The sequence below is a fragment of the Tenrec ecaudatus genome, chromosome 11 (assembly GCF_050624435.1).
Source record: "Tenrec ecaudatus isolate mTenEca1 chromosome 11, mTenEca1.hap1, whole genome shotgun sequence".
In the NCBI taxonomy this organism is placed as follows: domain Eukaryota; kingdom Metazoa; phylum Chordata; class Mammalia; order Afrosoricida; family Tenrecidae; genus Tenrec; species Tenrec ecaudatus.
The window spans coordinates 4,463,164-4,479,974 of NC_134540.1; the positions used below are offsets into that span (position 1 = coordinate 4,463,164).

Genomic DNA, 16,811 nt, shown 5'->3' on the forward strand with positions numbered 1-16,811 from the left:
CTCTCCCGGTAAAGACTGACAGTCTCGGAAACCCACGGGCAGTTCTAGCCTGGCCTGCATACAGGGTCACGGTGAGTCGGCACCGACTTGATGGCAGTGAGTTGTTGTTGCTTCCTCTAAGCTACAACCTATAAGAAAACATGTTACCGCTTACCATATGTACTCATGCAGAAGCAGAGTTTTCTATCACATTTTAAATGGTGTTTTTGGTGGTAAAATTAGGTGCCTCGGCTAATATTCGGGTTGGCTTACTTGAGTATACATATACGGTATGTGCCAACACTTCTTTGTCCCCTGCCAGCTTTACTGAGGTAGAATTAGGGAGCCCTGCTGGTGCTGTGGGCTACGTGTTGGGTTACTAACTGCAAGGTGGGCAATTCAAACCCACCAGCTGCTCCTCGGGAGAAAAGGGGAGGTTGTTTGCTTCTGTAAAGATTCGCCGTCATGGAGATGCTCAGGAGCAGCTCTGCTGTCCTCTCGGCCACCGCGGAGTCGGAATCCATTATGATGGCCGTGGCGGGTTTTGCCTTGTTAAGGACTGTGCAGTTACATCATCTCCTGTCAACTTGTGAAGGGGTGGAGTCTAGCCTGTCAGTCAGTCCACAGCCAATGAGGCCTCTGTGTGGGCATGGCCTTCTCCTGAGGATTCTGGGAACTCCTGTCTTCCTCCCTGGAGACGGGACATACACTCTCTGGTTCACCTTCCTGTTGACAAGCCACATGGAGCCACACTGATGCAACCAGCACCCTGGAGTTGGAGGAGACACGTGGAGGCCCTGCCAGCATGGAGATGCTTCCACTGCCACTGGATCCACAAGACTTCCCACCTACTGGCCTGTGATCTTACTGTATTCTGCATCATTGCATGGCTGCGTTGAGTCCATACGGGGTGATATCGGACATATGGACTTGGTCTGGACTGGGCTGTTTTCTTAATGTACAATTGCTCTCTGATATAAAGTAGTTCTCTCTTGCACACACGAGTGTCTCTAGATTTGTTTCTCTAGTCAACCTGGACTCACACACTTACATAGGACAAAATAGGCACAAGTAAGTGTACAAGTCTGCATTCTCAGTGTTCGCTTAGAGCTGGGTGACCCTCACCACTTCGGGAACCTTATCAATTCAGAAAGTCCCCAGCTCTTCCCCAATCTTCTTTGTCCCAAGCAAGACAGGTGACCTCTGCTTCCCTCTCCCGTCTCCACTGCTGTGGCGGACAGCCTGCCTGGCTGCTAAGTGGGGCTAGCTGGTCACAGCTGGTCATGCTCCTCAAATCCTGCGACCAACTACTCTATGCAGACAAGCTGCGGCAGACAAGGCCCTTTCTAAGGAGGGCCAGTCTCGGGTCCTTCTGTCCCAGAAGGTCATCCATTTCCCATCGGCCACAGAAGCTTCCCCACCAAGAAGCCTCTCCACTGGTGGAGGGGGCCCAGTAGGAGACCTTAAGAACCCCGCTGCTGCTGCTGCCGCCACCAAGATCAGCAGTAGGCTGGCTGAGCACCCCCACGTGCGCCCCCTCCCTAGGGGGGCTGTGGGTGTAGAAATGGAAGAGAAGGCAGGCAGGATGGAGGCTCACCTTGTGGGAGCTGGGCCTGGCGGGATGCAGGTGCTGAGGCAGGTGCTGGCTACTGCTCAGAGTCCCTGCATCTCGGCTTGCATTTGCAGGCTGCGGCTTCCCTGGCCTGGCGATGGTCAAGGTCACCCGCTCTCCGCTGGCCTGGGGATACAGGAGCGCCGGCAGCGGCGTCACTGTGAGGTGTGGCTCAGACGTAATGGACAGTGGCTTTGCACCAACCCCCATGTGGGCAGGGAGTGAGCTGCCCTCCACCCTTCCATACCACCCCCCAAAGAAACACCCCACACGCACTCCTATCAAGTGGAGGCTGACTCAGTGACCCTGTAGGACAGGGCAGAACTGCCCCTGTGGGTTTCTGAGACTGCGGCTCTTCTCCCACGAAGCAGCTGGTGCTTCAAACTGGCGTAAACACCCAAAGAACACAGAGTCTCTGCGTCCACTTGTGACCGCCAACAGAAATGAGCCCAAACACGAAACGCTCAGCCACCCTTGTGCTGCAGTGGGCGACAGACACCTTGGGCTGCTCACCACAAGGTTGGCAGTTTGAAACCACCAGCCGCTCGTGGGAGAAAGAGGTGGCTTTCTACTCCCGTGGAATGCCAGCCTGGGAAACACACACGGGCGGTCCCATCCGGCCCCACAGGGTCCCTGGGAGATGGCAGAAAGTCCGAGGGAGACCATGACCTCCAAGGGTCCTGGCAGCTGCTAAACAGAAGGCTGACAGTTCAACCCCACCCGGGCAGCTCTGCTCCCACCAAGGGGACAGCCCCTGGGGCAACCTTCCCTGTCGTCCCCTGGGGTGGCCGTGGGTGGGACTGGTCACTTGTGTGCTCACCTGGATGATGTGGGCGGCGAGCTCCGGGGTACCATGTTTCAGGTCGCGCCCGTTGACGGCCAGCACCCTGTCGTTGCTGCTGAGACGCCCATCCTGCGCGGCCAGCCCGCCCTCCAACAGGTCCAGGACAAACACGCCCGGCTCGTCCGTCCGCCGCACCAGCTTGATGCCCAGCTGCTCGCTTGAGTCCCGCTTGTGCAGCTCCACCTGCAGCAGCTCCTCCCGGGGGGCTGCGTCGGTCGGGCCGGGGGCCCGGCTGCCGAAGCGCCGCTCCCGCAGCACTGTCAGGTGCAGGGTGCTGCAGGGCTGGGACAGCACCGCCCGGGCGTAGTTATGGGACACGTTGCTGATGTCGTAGCTGTTGACCTGGGGGAGCGGAGGGCATGATGACGGTGAGGCTGAGGTTCACTAAGGCGGCGGCACTACAGCAGGGTGGGACTCCCGATACCCTCACTGCCGTGGAGTCGATTCCCATTCACAGCGGCACTATGGATCAGGGTGGAACAGCCCCTGTGGGTTCCCGAGTCTGGCACTCTGAGGGAGTAGAAAGCCTCATCGTTCTCCCACGGAGCAGCTGGTGGTTTCAAACTGCTGCCCTCCTGGTTAGCAGCCCAGTTCGTAACCGCTGCACCACCAGGGGCCCTGCAGGCTGTGTAAGTCCAAGGAATCAGCCCTATCGCCTGCCGTCCCCTGCACCTCACTAAAGAGAGGCTGCTCCAGCCATCGCGAGAGGGGTGAGTTCACTACGTGCCTGACCGGTGTGGCCCTCGAATGATACCACAAGCATCCGTGTGCCCTCGTTGGAAAAACCTGTTTCCTCTCAAGGCGCCCTGGTGGTGCTGCTGGGTAAGCCTGGATTGCGTACCGCAGGTTGGCAGTTCAAACCCACCGCCAGTCCGTGGGAGATGGATGAGGCGGTCGGCCTCTGCACCCACATGTAGCTCTGCGCTTAATCCGGCAGCCATGAAGGCAAGGTGAGGTGAGGCGAGACCAGTTCGGGCCAGACTTCCATTTGGACAAGCTCTGGGTGGGAGTTTGTGCTGGCCCTATACCTTCTGCAGCTGCTGCATCCTTGCTCAGCAAGGTCTCCTCCCTCTCCTCTACCCACCTCCGACCCAACTTGTTGGTTTGGGCTCAGGTGTTACCCTAAAGGTGGGCGGTCCAACTCAGAAGAAAGGCCGGGCTTCCCTCCTCACGCACACACAGGGCACCATGAAGGCGGGGCGGAGGCTCTGGGCCGGGTTTTCCATGATGAACAAGAACAGAAGACACCACAATGGGGAGGGGAAGTGGGTACCTGAAGGATCTGGTCCCCGGCCAGCAGCCTCCCGTCTCTGGCGATGACCCCGTCCCGGTAGACCTCCTGGATGACCACGTTGATCAGCGGAGTCTCGTTGCCACCCACGACGCTGATGCCGAGCTGGATGTAAGGGTTCGAGCGGTGGATCTCTATCGTCGTGATCTCCCCTTCCGGCAGACCCAGGGGCTGGTGCGCTGCTGCTGAACAGACAACCAGAGAGGGGCAGACGGAAGCAAGATGGGGTTTGTATCAGAGTCCCAGGCAGAGTGAGTGATGTCGACACCCAGATCACCGGTGTGAGGCAGAGCATGAATCACGCCTGCAAGTTACAGCGTGCTGAAAGGCTCCTCCCCCAGGAGGAGGGGTACGTGACCACGGCGAACTCAAAGGGACATGGATCGGTGACCTAAGTGGGGTGGGGATGGCCAGGCCTCAAGGGCGGGGGCAGGGAAACCAAAAGGTTGGCTCAACCATATGCAAATGCCAGTGTCACAGCTGTCCAGGGAGTGTTCCCTTCAAGCTCCCCAGTAAAGGGGGCTATCACTGACCCTCTATGACAGGGCAGAACTGCCCCTGTGGGCTTCTGAGGCTGTTTGTCTTTACATGAGTGAGCAGTCTCATCTTTCTCCCAAGGAGCGGTGACTGGCTTTGAACTGCTGATGTTGCTGTTAGCAACCTAGCGCGCAGCCCTAGATGTCACCAAGGCATCTAAGAGTCTTAGAAGATGAAAATGGGAAGTTTAAATGTAGAGTGGAATTTGGAATGTGTAATACATCTATGTATTTTTCCAAACCTGCAACCACATGCCATATGAGCAGGATTTATGATGGGGGGCCTTCTGTGGATTCAAGAGTGGGTTATTCAGGTAGCGAGCAGTCCTGGTGCTGCAGCGGTTAAAGTGTGAGGCTCCAGACCACAGGGCTGATGCTGTGAGCTCCCTGGCTGCTCTCGGGACCCTTGGGGGACGGTCATCGAGTTGGGACGTGGCTGGAGTGGATGCCGGGTGGCCTGGCCATGCGGTTGGACTCAGACACAGACCCGCTGTGTGAGAGTGCAGCTGTCCCGTGGGGTCAGGTGATTTCTGTAAAGTGCCCGTTACAGGCAGAGAGGACCTGTGACCTGATCCCAGTTGGTTTTGGCATTCTTAGTGCTGTGGACTTCTCGTGCCAAGCAGATGTCTTCAGACACAGACACACCCTCACACATTCTAGGGGGTGGGCTTTCTCTAGAGGAAATTAGCCCCCCGTAAACCTTTGCTCGGTTTCTCTTACACCCGAGGTTGGGGCAGATGATCAACCTGAAAACAGCGCATTCTGCAAACATGCCGGGCGCGTCTACTCACCATCTGGGCCGGCCCCCTCCTCAAAGGCGGGGTTGTCCAGACCGGGCTCCTCGGGCCAGGCAGGGAGCAGGGCGGGGGTCAGGTTCCTCTCAGCTGCCAGTGGCCCTGGCCCCAGACAGTCGGCTTCTGGAGAGCCGGTGCCGGGCGGGTACAGGGGGGCGGGCCCAGTCTCACTCTCGGCCTTCCTCTTCTCCAGGGCGAGTCTCCGGTGGGATGCTCCAGGGCACCTGGGACGGGAACGCAGGAGAGGCTGCGTCAGAGGATGTCAGAGAAGGGAAGCTGAACCAGACAGGAACGGCTGCACAGGGGACAGCACTGCCAGGACGGCTTCAGAGCCACCACAGCAAGGACAGGCGTCGTCTGCGTGTCCACCGAGCACGGCGCAGACAGGCATGGGCCTGGTACGCACTACTGAAAACATCAATCAGAGGTCCTATTCCGGGCTACGAGAGGGGGCGTCAAAAAGGTCTTTGACAAAAAACATCTAAAGATGACTCCGCCCCCCTCCTCAACTTTAGGAGCCCCCTCACATTAAAGATGCTTTCCACTAGTTACCTGCGGCTTTGCAGGTGAGAACCAACTGAAACGACCAGGATAAACACGGAAGAACTGATATGGAGCCTTCGAGACAGAGGGTCGGTCAGGGAGCTCCAAATCCTCAAAACCACACCTACTGCTATCACGTGGGGCAGACTCGGAGCAGCCCTGGAGGACAGGGCAGAAGTGCCCCCGCGGGTCTCTGGGGCCATCGCTCCTCGCGGGGACAGGCAGAGAGCCTCCTCTTTCTCCTGAGAAGCAACGGGTGGTTTCTAAGTGCAGGCCTGCAGACAGCAGCCCACGGTGCCCACGCACCCCAGGGCTCACCTCACCTCACACACCCAGTCAATTGGGAAGCACCCTGCCTTCAGGGGTGTAAGCAGCACAGTGGCTAAGCACCCCTGTCAACAGGGTCCCGCCGACCAGCAAAGCGACTGTCTGCCCTGCCGTCCATCCTCGCTGCAGCTTCGGAGCGAGTCAGCCTGGGAAGCGGGGGCCCATGGAGCTCTTCTGTGCCTGCCTGCCTGCCTTGCCCCCTGGCCTGTCTGCTGACGGGGCATGGAGGCCACTTTTCCTTCTTGCCCCGAGTTGCCCTGAACCACTTGTGGGGGATACCATCCCCCCATTTCCACGCCCAGCTCACCTGTTCTTGAGGTGGGCCTCCAGGTCGCAGCGTGGCATGACATCCTGGCACACGGCCGAGAAGGGACAGCGCACTGGCAGCTTGTCCAGGAGCTTGTGGACCAAGATGCTGGACTTCCTGCACAGTTTGACGTGCAGCCGCTTCCGGTCCAGCGGGCAGAAGTCCTTCTCCTGCAGGAAGCTGTGGAGGCACTTGTGGCAGAAGGTGTGCCCGCAGGGGGTGTCCAGCGGCTGCAGCAGTGGCTGGAGGCAGATGTGGCACACCAGGTCGTCGTCCACCTCGTGCTGGTAGTTGTACAGGTGGTTCTCCCGCGTCCAGTGCTGCTGGCCGCACTCAAAGCACAGGGGGTTCAGGGAGGAGGGGGGCTGCTCCACAGAGAGGGGCTCGTCGCCAGCTGTTCCCATCTTGAGGCAGCAGGGGCCGCGTCTGTGCCCTCATGGGCAGGTGTTCGTCAGCGGGAGCCGGACTAGCCAAGGCCCTGCCCTTCTGGACAGACAGAACACACACACAAGAAACCAATTCATGTTGCAGGATACGCCGAGGGCACCGACGGTGACGAAGTGCCTGAGTCACTTAGCATTGTGTGAACCCGTCACCACACGTGCTCGCACGCATACACGCACACGCACGCACACATACACACACACACACACACACACACACACACACACACACACGTCACCCCCATGCTGCCAGGTTCTCCAGGAAGCCAGGGCTTGGGTCGAGAGCAGAGACTGTCACAGATGACGTGGTGTGACGCAGGGACACCGGGTGTGCTGTGGTGACTGCGTGGTCCCCACGTCATGCTCGTGGTGGCTGTGAAGTCAGAGAGGCTGTGCGGCTGCGTCAGGGAGCACAGGGCGCCTCTCGTCCCAGATGCACTTTGCTCCTGGTTGCCCTCCTGTGCCGGGCATCCCCCAGGACTGGGTCTTTGACCTGTAGCCTGAAGGGCAATCTGGCTGATGAATAAGAAATGTTCTTTGTTTGATACTAGGTTTGGGGAAGGGGGCGCTTCTAAATCGGTCTGTTACAGTTATCCTTTCTTATAAGATACAGACGATCGCTTTGCAAATATACAAAACAGCACGTATAAAATTCTATATACGGTAGTCTTCCATGCCTTCTAAAACAGACAAAAGCTAGAATGTCACTCAACGGCGGAGAGCCCACAACTCCCGATTGTACCTGTACTGTCCACACTTCCATCAGGCTGGCCTCCTGGAAGCAGCAGTTGGTGTACAGTGGGGGGGTCGGGGTCTCCGAGAGGGCGAGGCCTTTGAAATAAGCGAGGGAGCCGTGGATTCACCACATGGCGTGCCGGCCACCGGCTACCCGCCCAGGAGTAAAACAAGGCACTCTCTCATTGAGTGACATCAAAGACACGACTTGGCTTTGCTCTCCAACAGGAACCAACCCCTGCCAGTCAGAGCAGGCGTGGCACCGTGAGTGGGTGGGGCGATGCAGAAAAGGCACCTGTGGCCCACCAGGGAGATCAGGCAACTTGCTAAATGATGCCAATAGGTGCATGGGATGCGTGTGGGGGTGAGCCATGCAAATAAGGCACCTGGATCCCCACCGTGTTGTTAGCCGGCAATCCTAGAGGTTGAAGGAGCACCTGACAACCCAGAAGAGCTGGTTGTGGACTGAGTCCTTTAGGCCCGGGGTCCCTGCAGGCAGAACTTCCTAGACTCAAGAGAGAGAGCGAGGGCACAGGATGGTGAGAGATGGTGGTGGCAGAAAGCCCTGGAGACCGGTGCAGGCCAGCATGGTGGGCTTCCCAGGCCCTGGAGTGAGGGGCATGGCCGAGAAACTGTCCTGATGAATGAACTGTATGTTCAGTCATTCTGATCCCGAATCGCAACCTGGTACTTCACCAAACCCCATCACCGTGATTACCACCTGTGAGTCTGTGTGGCCAATGCCATACCTTACGGAGCCCAGCAGAGCGCAGCGAGGACCCTGGCAGGGACAGCTGGCGTCAGAGCTGGCTAAAGGCTGGAGGGCCTCCCTTCCCCCGTGTGAAGCTGGGCCGTGCAGCAGCCTGGTGCTCCTGACACGCTTGCCCTGTACAATGTGCCCACGTGTCCAGCTGCTAATGCACCAGGGGTTACAGTGTCAGCCCCACAGGCAAGCGGCTCTTCCCGGACCCAGTCCTCTGGAACCACTTAGAGGCAGAGACGTTGGAGAGGGTGGTGGGGAAAACTCACTTCTAACAGTGCGTGTTAGACGGACTACAAAGGAGATAGGCACAGGATGCTGTGTGAACATGTGAGTTAGGAGGAGATGACCAGAACTGGCGGCAACCCCATGCAGCCTGGTGGCCGGAAATATGTTCCCAAGGGAAAACACAGGCGCAGAGGCCTGCAGCAAGCCTGGGCGGAGGCAGAGCGGAGATGGGAGGACCTTCGGGAGCAGCGGAGCCGTCTCAGGCCGGGCATGCCTCGGCACAGCCAGGAAACAGGAAGCGACAAAAATGCAGAGGAAGATGCCGGGGCAGGAAGTGGAAACCTGTGTGTCTCCACCTCAGAGAGCAGGTCACCCGTGCCAGGCCGCCAGCACGGCCAGTCTGGAAACGAGAGCCCTCCCTGAAGGGCCTCCTCTGAGGCGCTGCACAGTTCCTAGAGGGCTGGCATTAGCTAACAGTGGGGTTTTCCCGGGAGCTCTCTGAAGACGCCCTCCCATGTATTTTGCTCTTTTGCTATTGGGGTGCTTATTGGAGGAACAGCACTATTATTCTAGCAGATTTTAGCAATTATGGTGCTACGGGTTGGGTGCTGGGCTGACGACGGCAAGGTTGGTGGTTCAAACCTACCAGCGGTTCTGTGGGAGAAAGAGGCTACCTGCTCCTGTAACATGTACAGTCTCGGAAACTCTACGCAGGGTCACTGTGAGTTGGCATTGGCTCGGTGGCGGTGGGTTTTCGTTTTCTTGTACGCCACGAGCTTTGGAAGACTTGGGCATGCCTGGGCCATCACAATCTCCTGTGGTCCTCCTTGCGTTCCAGCAAGGCTGAGCAATACAGGAGGAAGATCCGTGTGCTTGTACTGCGGGGTTGACGAGGAGGACTGAGAGCACTACAGAATGCCAGGACAAACAGGTCTTTGAAGAAGGATGGCCAGAGCGCTCCTTAGACACAAGGACGGGAGACTCCTGTCCGGAGAGACCAGTCCCTAGGGAAGGACATCGTGGCACAGGAGGTCAGCGAAACAAGAGGAAGGTCCTTGGCAAGATGGACTGACCACAATGGACTCGCACATAAGAATAGTTGGCACGTGACAGGTTCTATTGTACACAGGGTCGCTGTGAGCTGGCATCACCAGGATGGCTCCAAACGCCCACCACCAAGGACCACAAAGGGGTGGGCTAGGAGTCCGTGGGCTGGCTGACTCAGACAAATGATGCATGGGCAAGTTTTCTAATGACGTGGCAGTAATGGCAGCTTCCCAAGGGGTCAGCGTCAGCCACACTAAGAGTGACACCTGTATTGTACAACCCATTACTGTCCCTTAACACCTGTATTGTACAACTCCCCCTTTACTGTCCCTTAACACCTGTATTGTATATTTTCTTTAAGTCCCTTAACACCTGTATTATATAACTCCTTTACTGTCCCTTTAAAAAAATCATTTTATTGGGCTTTCCTGTCCCTTAATGTCTGACATAATTAATGTTTATTGTGCTAACCTGGCCGATAAACACATGAGATTAATTGAAGAGCAGAGGGATAAATGGCTTGGTGAGTCTCGCCTTTTGAGTTCTCGGGTCTCTTGCTTTCTTATGGTCGGACCAGGGTGCAGCTGCCTTAGCCAGTTCCCTGTTTCAGCTGGCAAGGCTCACTTCCTGTGAGACATCCCTGAGAAGCCACATGGACCTAGCCCGATGCAGTCCTGGGTGCTGGCGCAGCCGTGTGGAGACCCCTGCCAGTGCTGAGATGCTTACATGCTCCCTGACTCGGCCTTCCTCCTGCAGTCAGCGTCATTGAGTGTGTTTTGTGAGACTGAGGAGGGCTTTGTAGATTGGTGTCAGACATATGCATGCGTTCATGTTGGACTTATCGGCTTGGGCAGCACTGGGTTGGGATCCTTTCTTAATGTGCACTTACCCTTTATATCAAAGTCTTTCTTATACATATGAGCTTCTGTGGCTTTATTTCCCTAGTTTACCCACACTAACACAATATCCCTTAACACCTGTATTGTATAACTCCTTTTCCCATGTACAAAGGGTTTCCCAGGGATCGTGGGAAAGTTCCGCATCTTTTCCTTCTGAAGGGCCCTCGTCTAACTCTGTAAGCATCAGGGAAAGGCACACGAGGTTGAAGAGACAAATGCGGAGTATCCCTGGGAGGGGCAGAAGGCTCCCAGCAAGGCCTGGCGGCCCAGAGCTTGAGCACCAAACCTGACCCAGTCCCGCAGGCGAGGATGTAACCGGAGCTTGGCTCATCTTGGTGTGTGGCGGCACTTATGCCGACTTTTCTTTCCCCCAAGAACACGCTCTGCGGTTCTCGCCTCCCACGTAATGACTCAGAAGGCGTTTATCCTCCTCAGACGGCTAGAGTTTAGCTATTTTCTGAACCTCAAAAATAACTTCCAGTTCTGACTGTGTTCTCTTTATCACAAGATCCTTTCATGAGGAAAAATAACATGTTACCCTTTGAAGTAACAACAGCACACAGCATGTGTGCACCATACCCCTCGCCCCCTGCCCTCCGTCCCCACCTCTGGTTTCACCCGGAACCGAGCACCAAGTGGGGAGGGGACTGTCCCGGGCAGTCACAGGGGGCCGTCTCACTGCTGAGTGAAAGGGTGAGAGCAAATACCCAGAGCCAAACATGGCAGGCAGGCTGGGCACCCATGGGAGCTACATGATTGCCGGATTCAGATCCGTGCCCTGGCACCACCACCACGGTGGTAGTCTGTGACCTTGGGCTATGGCCTGAGCTGCTTGCTGTAGGCAGCCCACCAGGTTTCTGTGGGAAAAGGGCGCTCCACCCTTGGAAAACTACAGGGGCAGCTCTACCCTGTCCTACAGGGTCTCCCGAAAGTCAGTTTGGATTTCCTTTTACAAGTAAAATAGGAGTTTTAGATGAGTGTAGGGAAATAGATCTATGTGCATATATTTATAGGTTTAGTAGTAAGGTAGCAGATGGACATTGGGCCTCCACTCAAGTACTCCCTCAATGCAAGAACACTTTGTTCTATTAAACTGGCATTCCATGATGATCACCTTCCCGACACAATTGCTGAAGAAAAACGTGTGCATAAGCAAATGTGGTGAAGAAAGCTAATGATGCCCGGCTATCAAAAGATATAGCATCTGGGGTCTTAAAGGCTCGAAGGTAAACAAGTGGCCATCTAGCTCAGAAGCAACAAAGCCCACATGGAAGAAACACACCAGCCTGTGTGACCACAAGCTGTCGAAGGGATCAAGTATCAAGAAACAAAAAATCCTATCATTGAAAATGTGAATGAGTGCTGAGTGGAGACCCAAAGCCCAATGGTAGCCAACCGGACACCCCTTACTAAAGGGTTGTAGGAGGAAATGAACCAGGCAGGGTTCAAGAGCAATGATGAAACATAATTTTCCTCTAGTTCTTAAATGCTTCCTCCCCCCACTATCATGATCCCAATTCTACCTTACAAATCTGGCTAGACCAGAGGATATATATAGGCACATAGCAAATGGCAACACAGGGAATCCAGGACAGATGACTCCTTCAGGACCAGTGGTGAGAGTGGCGATGCCTGGAGGGTGGAGAGAATGTGGGGTAGAAAGGGGGAACTGATTACAAGAATCTACATATAGCCTCCTCCCTGGGGGAGGGACAGCAGAGAAGAAGGCGGGGGGAGATGTCGGACAGTGTAATATATGACAAAATAATAATAATTTATGAATGATGAAGGGTTTGTGAAGTAGGGGGCAGTGGGGAGTGAGGGGGAAAATGAGCAGCAGACATTAAGAGCTCAAGTAGAAGGCATATGTTTTGAGAATAATGATGGCAAAAAATGTATATATGTTCTTGACACAATGGATGGATGTATAGATTGTGATAAGAATTGTACGAGCCCCCAAAAAATGATTTAAAAAAAATAGGAGTGCTGTTCGGGGCACCAAGGTCAAGTGGTCTAACGCTGGCCACAAAGACACAGTCCCACATCCTCCTCTGGGAGTCAGTAGGACCTGGGGTCTCAGCAGCGTGTGAGGGGCCACCACCCCCTCGAAGCAGCCAAGAGTGAAAGATATCTAAGACACATGGGAACAGCTAGTCCTCGGGTTGAAGGGACCTGCAGACCCCAGCCTCCAAGACCCCGAGACCAGAACTAGCTGGGTCCAGTTACCACCAACCAACAGCTCTACAAGGACACACAGACAGTCCTAGACTGGGCGAGATACAGGGAACAAGCTCCCGCCAATCTTAAACAGACCAGTCTGAGAGTCTGATAGGGACTGCTAGAATCCCAAGATGACGGCCCTCGGTTGTCCTTCAAGCCTGGAGTGGAACTCACTCCCGCGGCTCCAGCTGCAGCTGAACAGGAGCTGGAGCCATCGGCCTATCGCGTGACCTGCGGCTCCAGGGCAGTGCGGTGCTCACACCTTAGAGCAATCCACCCCGTGAGATCACAGAGCAGATCTGCCCAGGGATCAAGGTCAGGAGGCAGGAAGAGAGCGGAGGAGGCTGCATATATGAATGAATGATGAGTCATATGAATGCATACATGAATCATAAAGTGGGGCACCTGCCTCAGAGGGGTGATAGCAAGCACGGTTGGGTGTATACAAAGTGCTTAAAGCCAGGCTGGCGTGCAATCGGTACTGTATGATTGTACCGATGGTTACTATTCACGAAAAAGAAGTTGAAATTCAGTTAAGAGTTTGTTTCCGGTGTGCAAAGCCAGGCAGCTTATCACTAGAGGGAGAGTGAACTGGGCTCTCTCGTGCTTCAAGATGAGCCCCCAGTTCACTAAGTGATGGCAGGAGAGATGGAGGGGGTTCACAAGGCTTCAGTATGTGAGACTTGGAAGAAATATAGCCTGAAACTCCCCCCCCCCCACCGCACCCCGTCCTGTCCCATCTCCATTCCAGTCCCTGAGCCAAACCCAAGCCACCACTGTCAAGTCCTTGCCACTCACAGCTGCTATACAGGGCGGAGAACTCCTCCTCAGGGTTTACGAACCTATAAATCTTGACAGAAGCAGACAGCCTCATCTTTCTTCCTGGGAGCGGCTAGTGGGTTTGAACCACCGACCTTGTAGTCAGCAGCACAATGCTTACCCAACAGCACCGCCAGTGCTCCCACACAAAGAGCGTGTTAAAGAGCTGAACTGCTCACTGGGGAGAAGATTAGCACATGCTGCCTGACGACCTGGGTGTGACGTGCAGGGTGCTGGGAAATATACCTGCGCAAGTAGGATGGCATGCTCCAGGTCATATATAATTTTGACTTTCGATGGGGACTGTCAAATGTTCAGGCACTTGTTCAGTTAATAATCATCTTTGACACAGATGACAGTCTTCCACATTTCCTGAACAGGACGATTACATCAGGCATAGTGCGCCCTTGTACACATGCTGTCATCTCTCCCCCCAACACTCGGGAGACAGATGCCATGAAACTGGGTGGGGGGGAGTAGCAGGACGCCTTTCAAACACCTAGAAGTAGCAACGGCAACAGAGAGGGAATTCTGAGACACTGTTTATTATGGCTAAATTCCAGTTAGTGGCTAACACGCTTGCCCCCTCTTGGTTTCCAGAACCAGGGCATCCTGTTATGTTCCGAAGGCTTGCAGAGCGGAGGGGGAGCCTGAGTTCAGCTTTGGGCTGCTAACCTTGAGTTCGAAGGCGCCAGCTGCTCTCCGGGGAGAGGCGAGGCTGTCTGCTCCTGTGAAGCTGGCAGTCTTGGAAACCCTGTGGGCGGTGGGTCCTGCAGGCTGCCGCTGAGTCAGAGTGGGCTGGAGCAGGGGTTCTGCTTTGGGGTTTTCAGCAGGAAGCGACTGTGCACCTTCCACCCAGCCTCTTATTCCAGTGGTTCTTCCAGGATGTTGTTTTTGACTTAAATTGAGGTCTGCTTAGGAAAAACATCCAACTTCAGGGTTGCTCCCCAAATATGGGGAGATACTGAGAGTTCCAAGAACGGGAGAATCATCATTTAAATGTCCGCCTGGCCACTCACTCTGACTCACGCGGTCTCCGCTCCACCGGCTCTCCTCCCAGTCCCACCAGGCTCCTCCTATTCTCGGCGGACTTTCCTTCCACTTGGCCACTCCTGTTTCTCACCTTTCCTCTGCATGCTTACCTGTGGCCTCATCTCTCTGAAGCGAGAGATTGTCCCTGGTTTCCCTGCCACATGTCAGGCTCTCAGGAAGCTCCACGAGCCACACACGCCCTGCGTCCTGACACGTGTGATCTAACTGCAGGACCATGGTGGGGCAAGCCTTGTGCATGTATATGTGGACCATGCAGGACACTGCCACAGGAGACGGGGGTGGCCGTCTGCTCCCGTGAAAAACAGACAGCCTGGGAAACCCACAGGGGCAGTTCTACTCTGTCCTAGAAGGCCTCTGAGTGGGAATCAACTCAATGGCGGTGAGTTTGAGGCGCTGTTGGGTAAGTCTGGGACTGCTAACTGCAAGGTTGGTGGTTCAAACCCACCCCCTGCTCCCTGGGGAGAAGATGAGGCTGTCTGCTCCTGAAAAGATGAACAACCTCGGAAACCCTCGAGAGGGTGGCTGTGAGCCAGAATCGACCGGATGGCAGCAGGTCTGGGGTTTGTTCTTTTGTGGCTGATTAGGGGGAAAAAAGAAAAAGACAACAGGTAAAACATCATTCCCTTTGGCCGATAGCTACTTTGTGTTGAACAGTGGTTGTCCGACTTTCTTGAATGGATTTGTCTACTCCGAGAAACGGTTCAGCGGTTAAACAGGGCAGCACAAAACCAGCATGCCAACACCCTCAGCCCCCTCTGCCTTGTGCATGGGGGGCACTAGCCCCTGGAGCATTCGGTCCAGTGATCACACCGCAACTGCAACTGCGACACAAGGGTCTGCCCCAAATGGAAACAGCTCAGGTGAGGCCTTTATCCTCTGAGGGAAACCATTCCCACACAGGGGAAGGAATCAGGGGCCGGGGCCACACTCTGAGAGCTCCTAGCCCCCCAAATTCAAATACTTCTGAGCTCCGATGGCCAGATTTCCCAGGAAGAAATACCAGTTGATAACCAACAATGTTGCTTTCTTTTTTGGGGGGTGGGGGTAGTAATGGAGGGTTGGGGGGAGGAGGAGTGGGCTTAAGTCAGTGATAAGGCAAAACCCTGAGCTGGACCTAGGATGTGGGAGTCTGTTTTCATGGAGAGAAACGCCTCTTCCTATTGGAGGAAATATAATAAGTATGCCTGGGTGTTCGCCCAGACAGAAATATTTAGAATTCCTCTGGGAGTTTCTCGTCAATTCTTGTCTTAAATCAGCCAGGACTTATCTTCCAAATCACATCACTAAGGAAATTCTTCAAGGGTTTTCAAGAATTGCCCATCTTGAATTCTCCTTTTTCTACACAACACCTGAGTCAGCACATTTGGTTGTTTGTCTCTGGTTTTTTAAAAAATTTCTTTATAAAGCACTGGGCCTTGGGAGTTATCACTTGCAGTTCACTGTAGTCCCATCTAGTAATGGAGAAAATGAGAGCTCGAAGCAGACTCTTCCAGGAGCTATGACACTGAGGCCCGAGCTCCGAGCTAACTGGACAGGGAGGTCAGCACAGACCCGTCTTCTTATTCATCGCCTTCAGCCACACCGGACGGCCAAACTCTATCCGCTCTTCGGCTTGTGCTTGTCCCCAAGCTTGTCTCTAAACTACCAGCCTGGCTTCTATAGGAATCTATCAATCTCTCTCTCTCTAGGAATCTACCAGCCTGGCTTCTATAGGAACCTATCAATCCCTCTCTAGGAATGTATCAATCTCTCTCTCCAGGAATGTATCAATCTCGCCGTTGCTGTCTCACTCACACACACACACACACATCTTGAGATGTAACTGATTCTGTACTTTTCCACATGGCAATAAAATACCAATATTCCCCCCCCCCCCAACCCCACAGCAAAATCACTGCCATTGAGCTCAGGCCGACTTGCAGCACCCCTGTGGGTGTCTGAGACTGCAACTCTTTATGGGAGTTGAAAGCCTGTCCTTCTCCTTTGGAGCGGCTGGTGGTTTTAAACTTTGGACTTGGCAGATCCAGCTTTAACGTGCAACCACGATGCCACATACTAAGTATCTTTGGATCCCAATTTCATTAGCTCAGATCTTCTCATAACGTGAATAAGCTCTTCCATATCCTTAAGAAGAGGTCCAAGTGTGGGTCCTGGAGCTTATCCATTTGCAGTCTGTAATGTCCATCCAGAACAGCACAGAGGAGAACTGTTCCAGGGCCTTTGCTGGCACGGCAGCTTCATATCCCTCCCACTTCCACTGACAGTTACAGGTTTAAAAAGTGATGCGTCACCTGACCACTAAAAACGCCCACTGCTGTCAGGTGGACTCCAGCTCAGAGCACCCCTACAGGTTCGAGGAGAACCGCTCCCCCGG

General features: G+C 54.8%; 1 protein-coding gene across 2 annotated transcripts in view; it reads right to left on the minus strand.

The window, feature by feature from the left end:
- The window catches only part of LNX2 (ligand of numb-protein X 2), a 48,822-nt gene that overhangs the window by 11,605 nt on the left and 20,406 nt on the right, over nucleotides 1–16,811 (minus strand). The window contains exons 2-6 of one of the 2 annotated variants that reach the window (XM_075562795.1): nucleotides 6,234–6,719; nucleotides 5,054–5,280; nucleotides 3,709–3,908; nucleotides 2,412–2,777; nucleotides 1,577–1,717 (exon numbers count right to left, since the gene is read on the minus strand). In XM_075562795.1, the coding sequence (XP_075418910.1) occupies nucleotides 1,577–1,717; nucleotides 2,412–2,777; nucleotides 3,709–3,908; nucleotides 5,054–5,280; nucleotides 6,234–6,637 (1,338 nt within the window). In that variant the 5' untranslated portion in view covers nucleotides 6,638–6,719. Of the gene's footprint in view, nucleotides 1–1,576; nucleotides 1,718–2,411; nucleotides 2,778–3,708; nucleotides 3,912–5,053; nucleotides 5,281–6,233; nucleotides 6,720–16,811 lie in introns of both variants that reach the window. The other variant, XM_075562794.1, reaches the window with a different exon arrangement.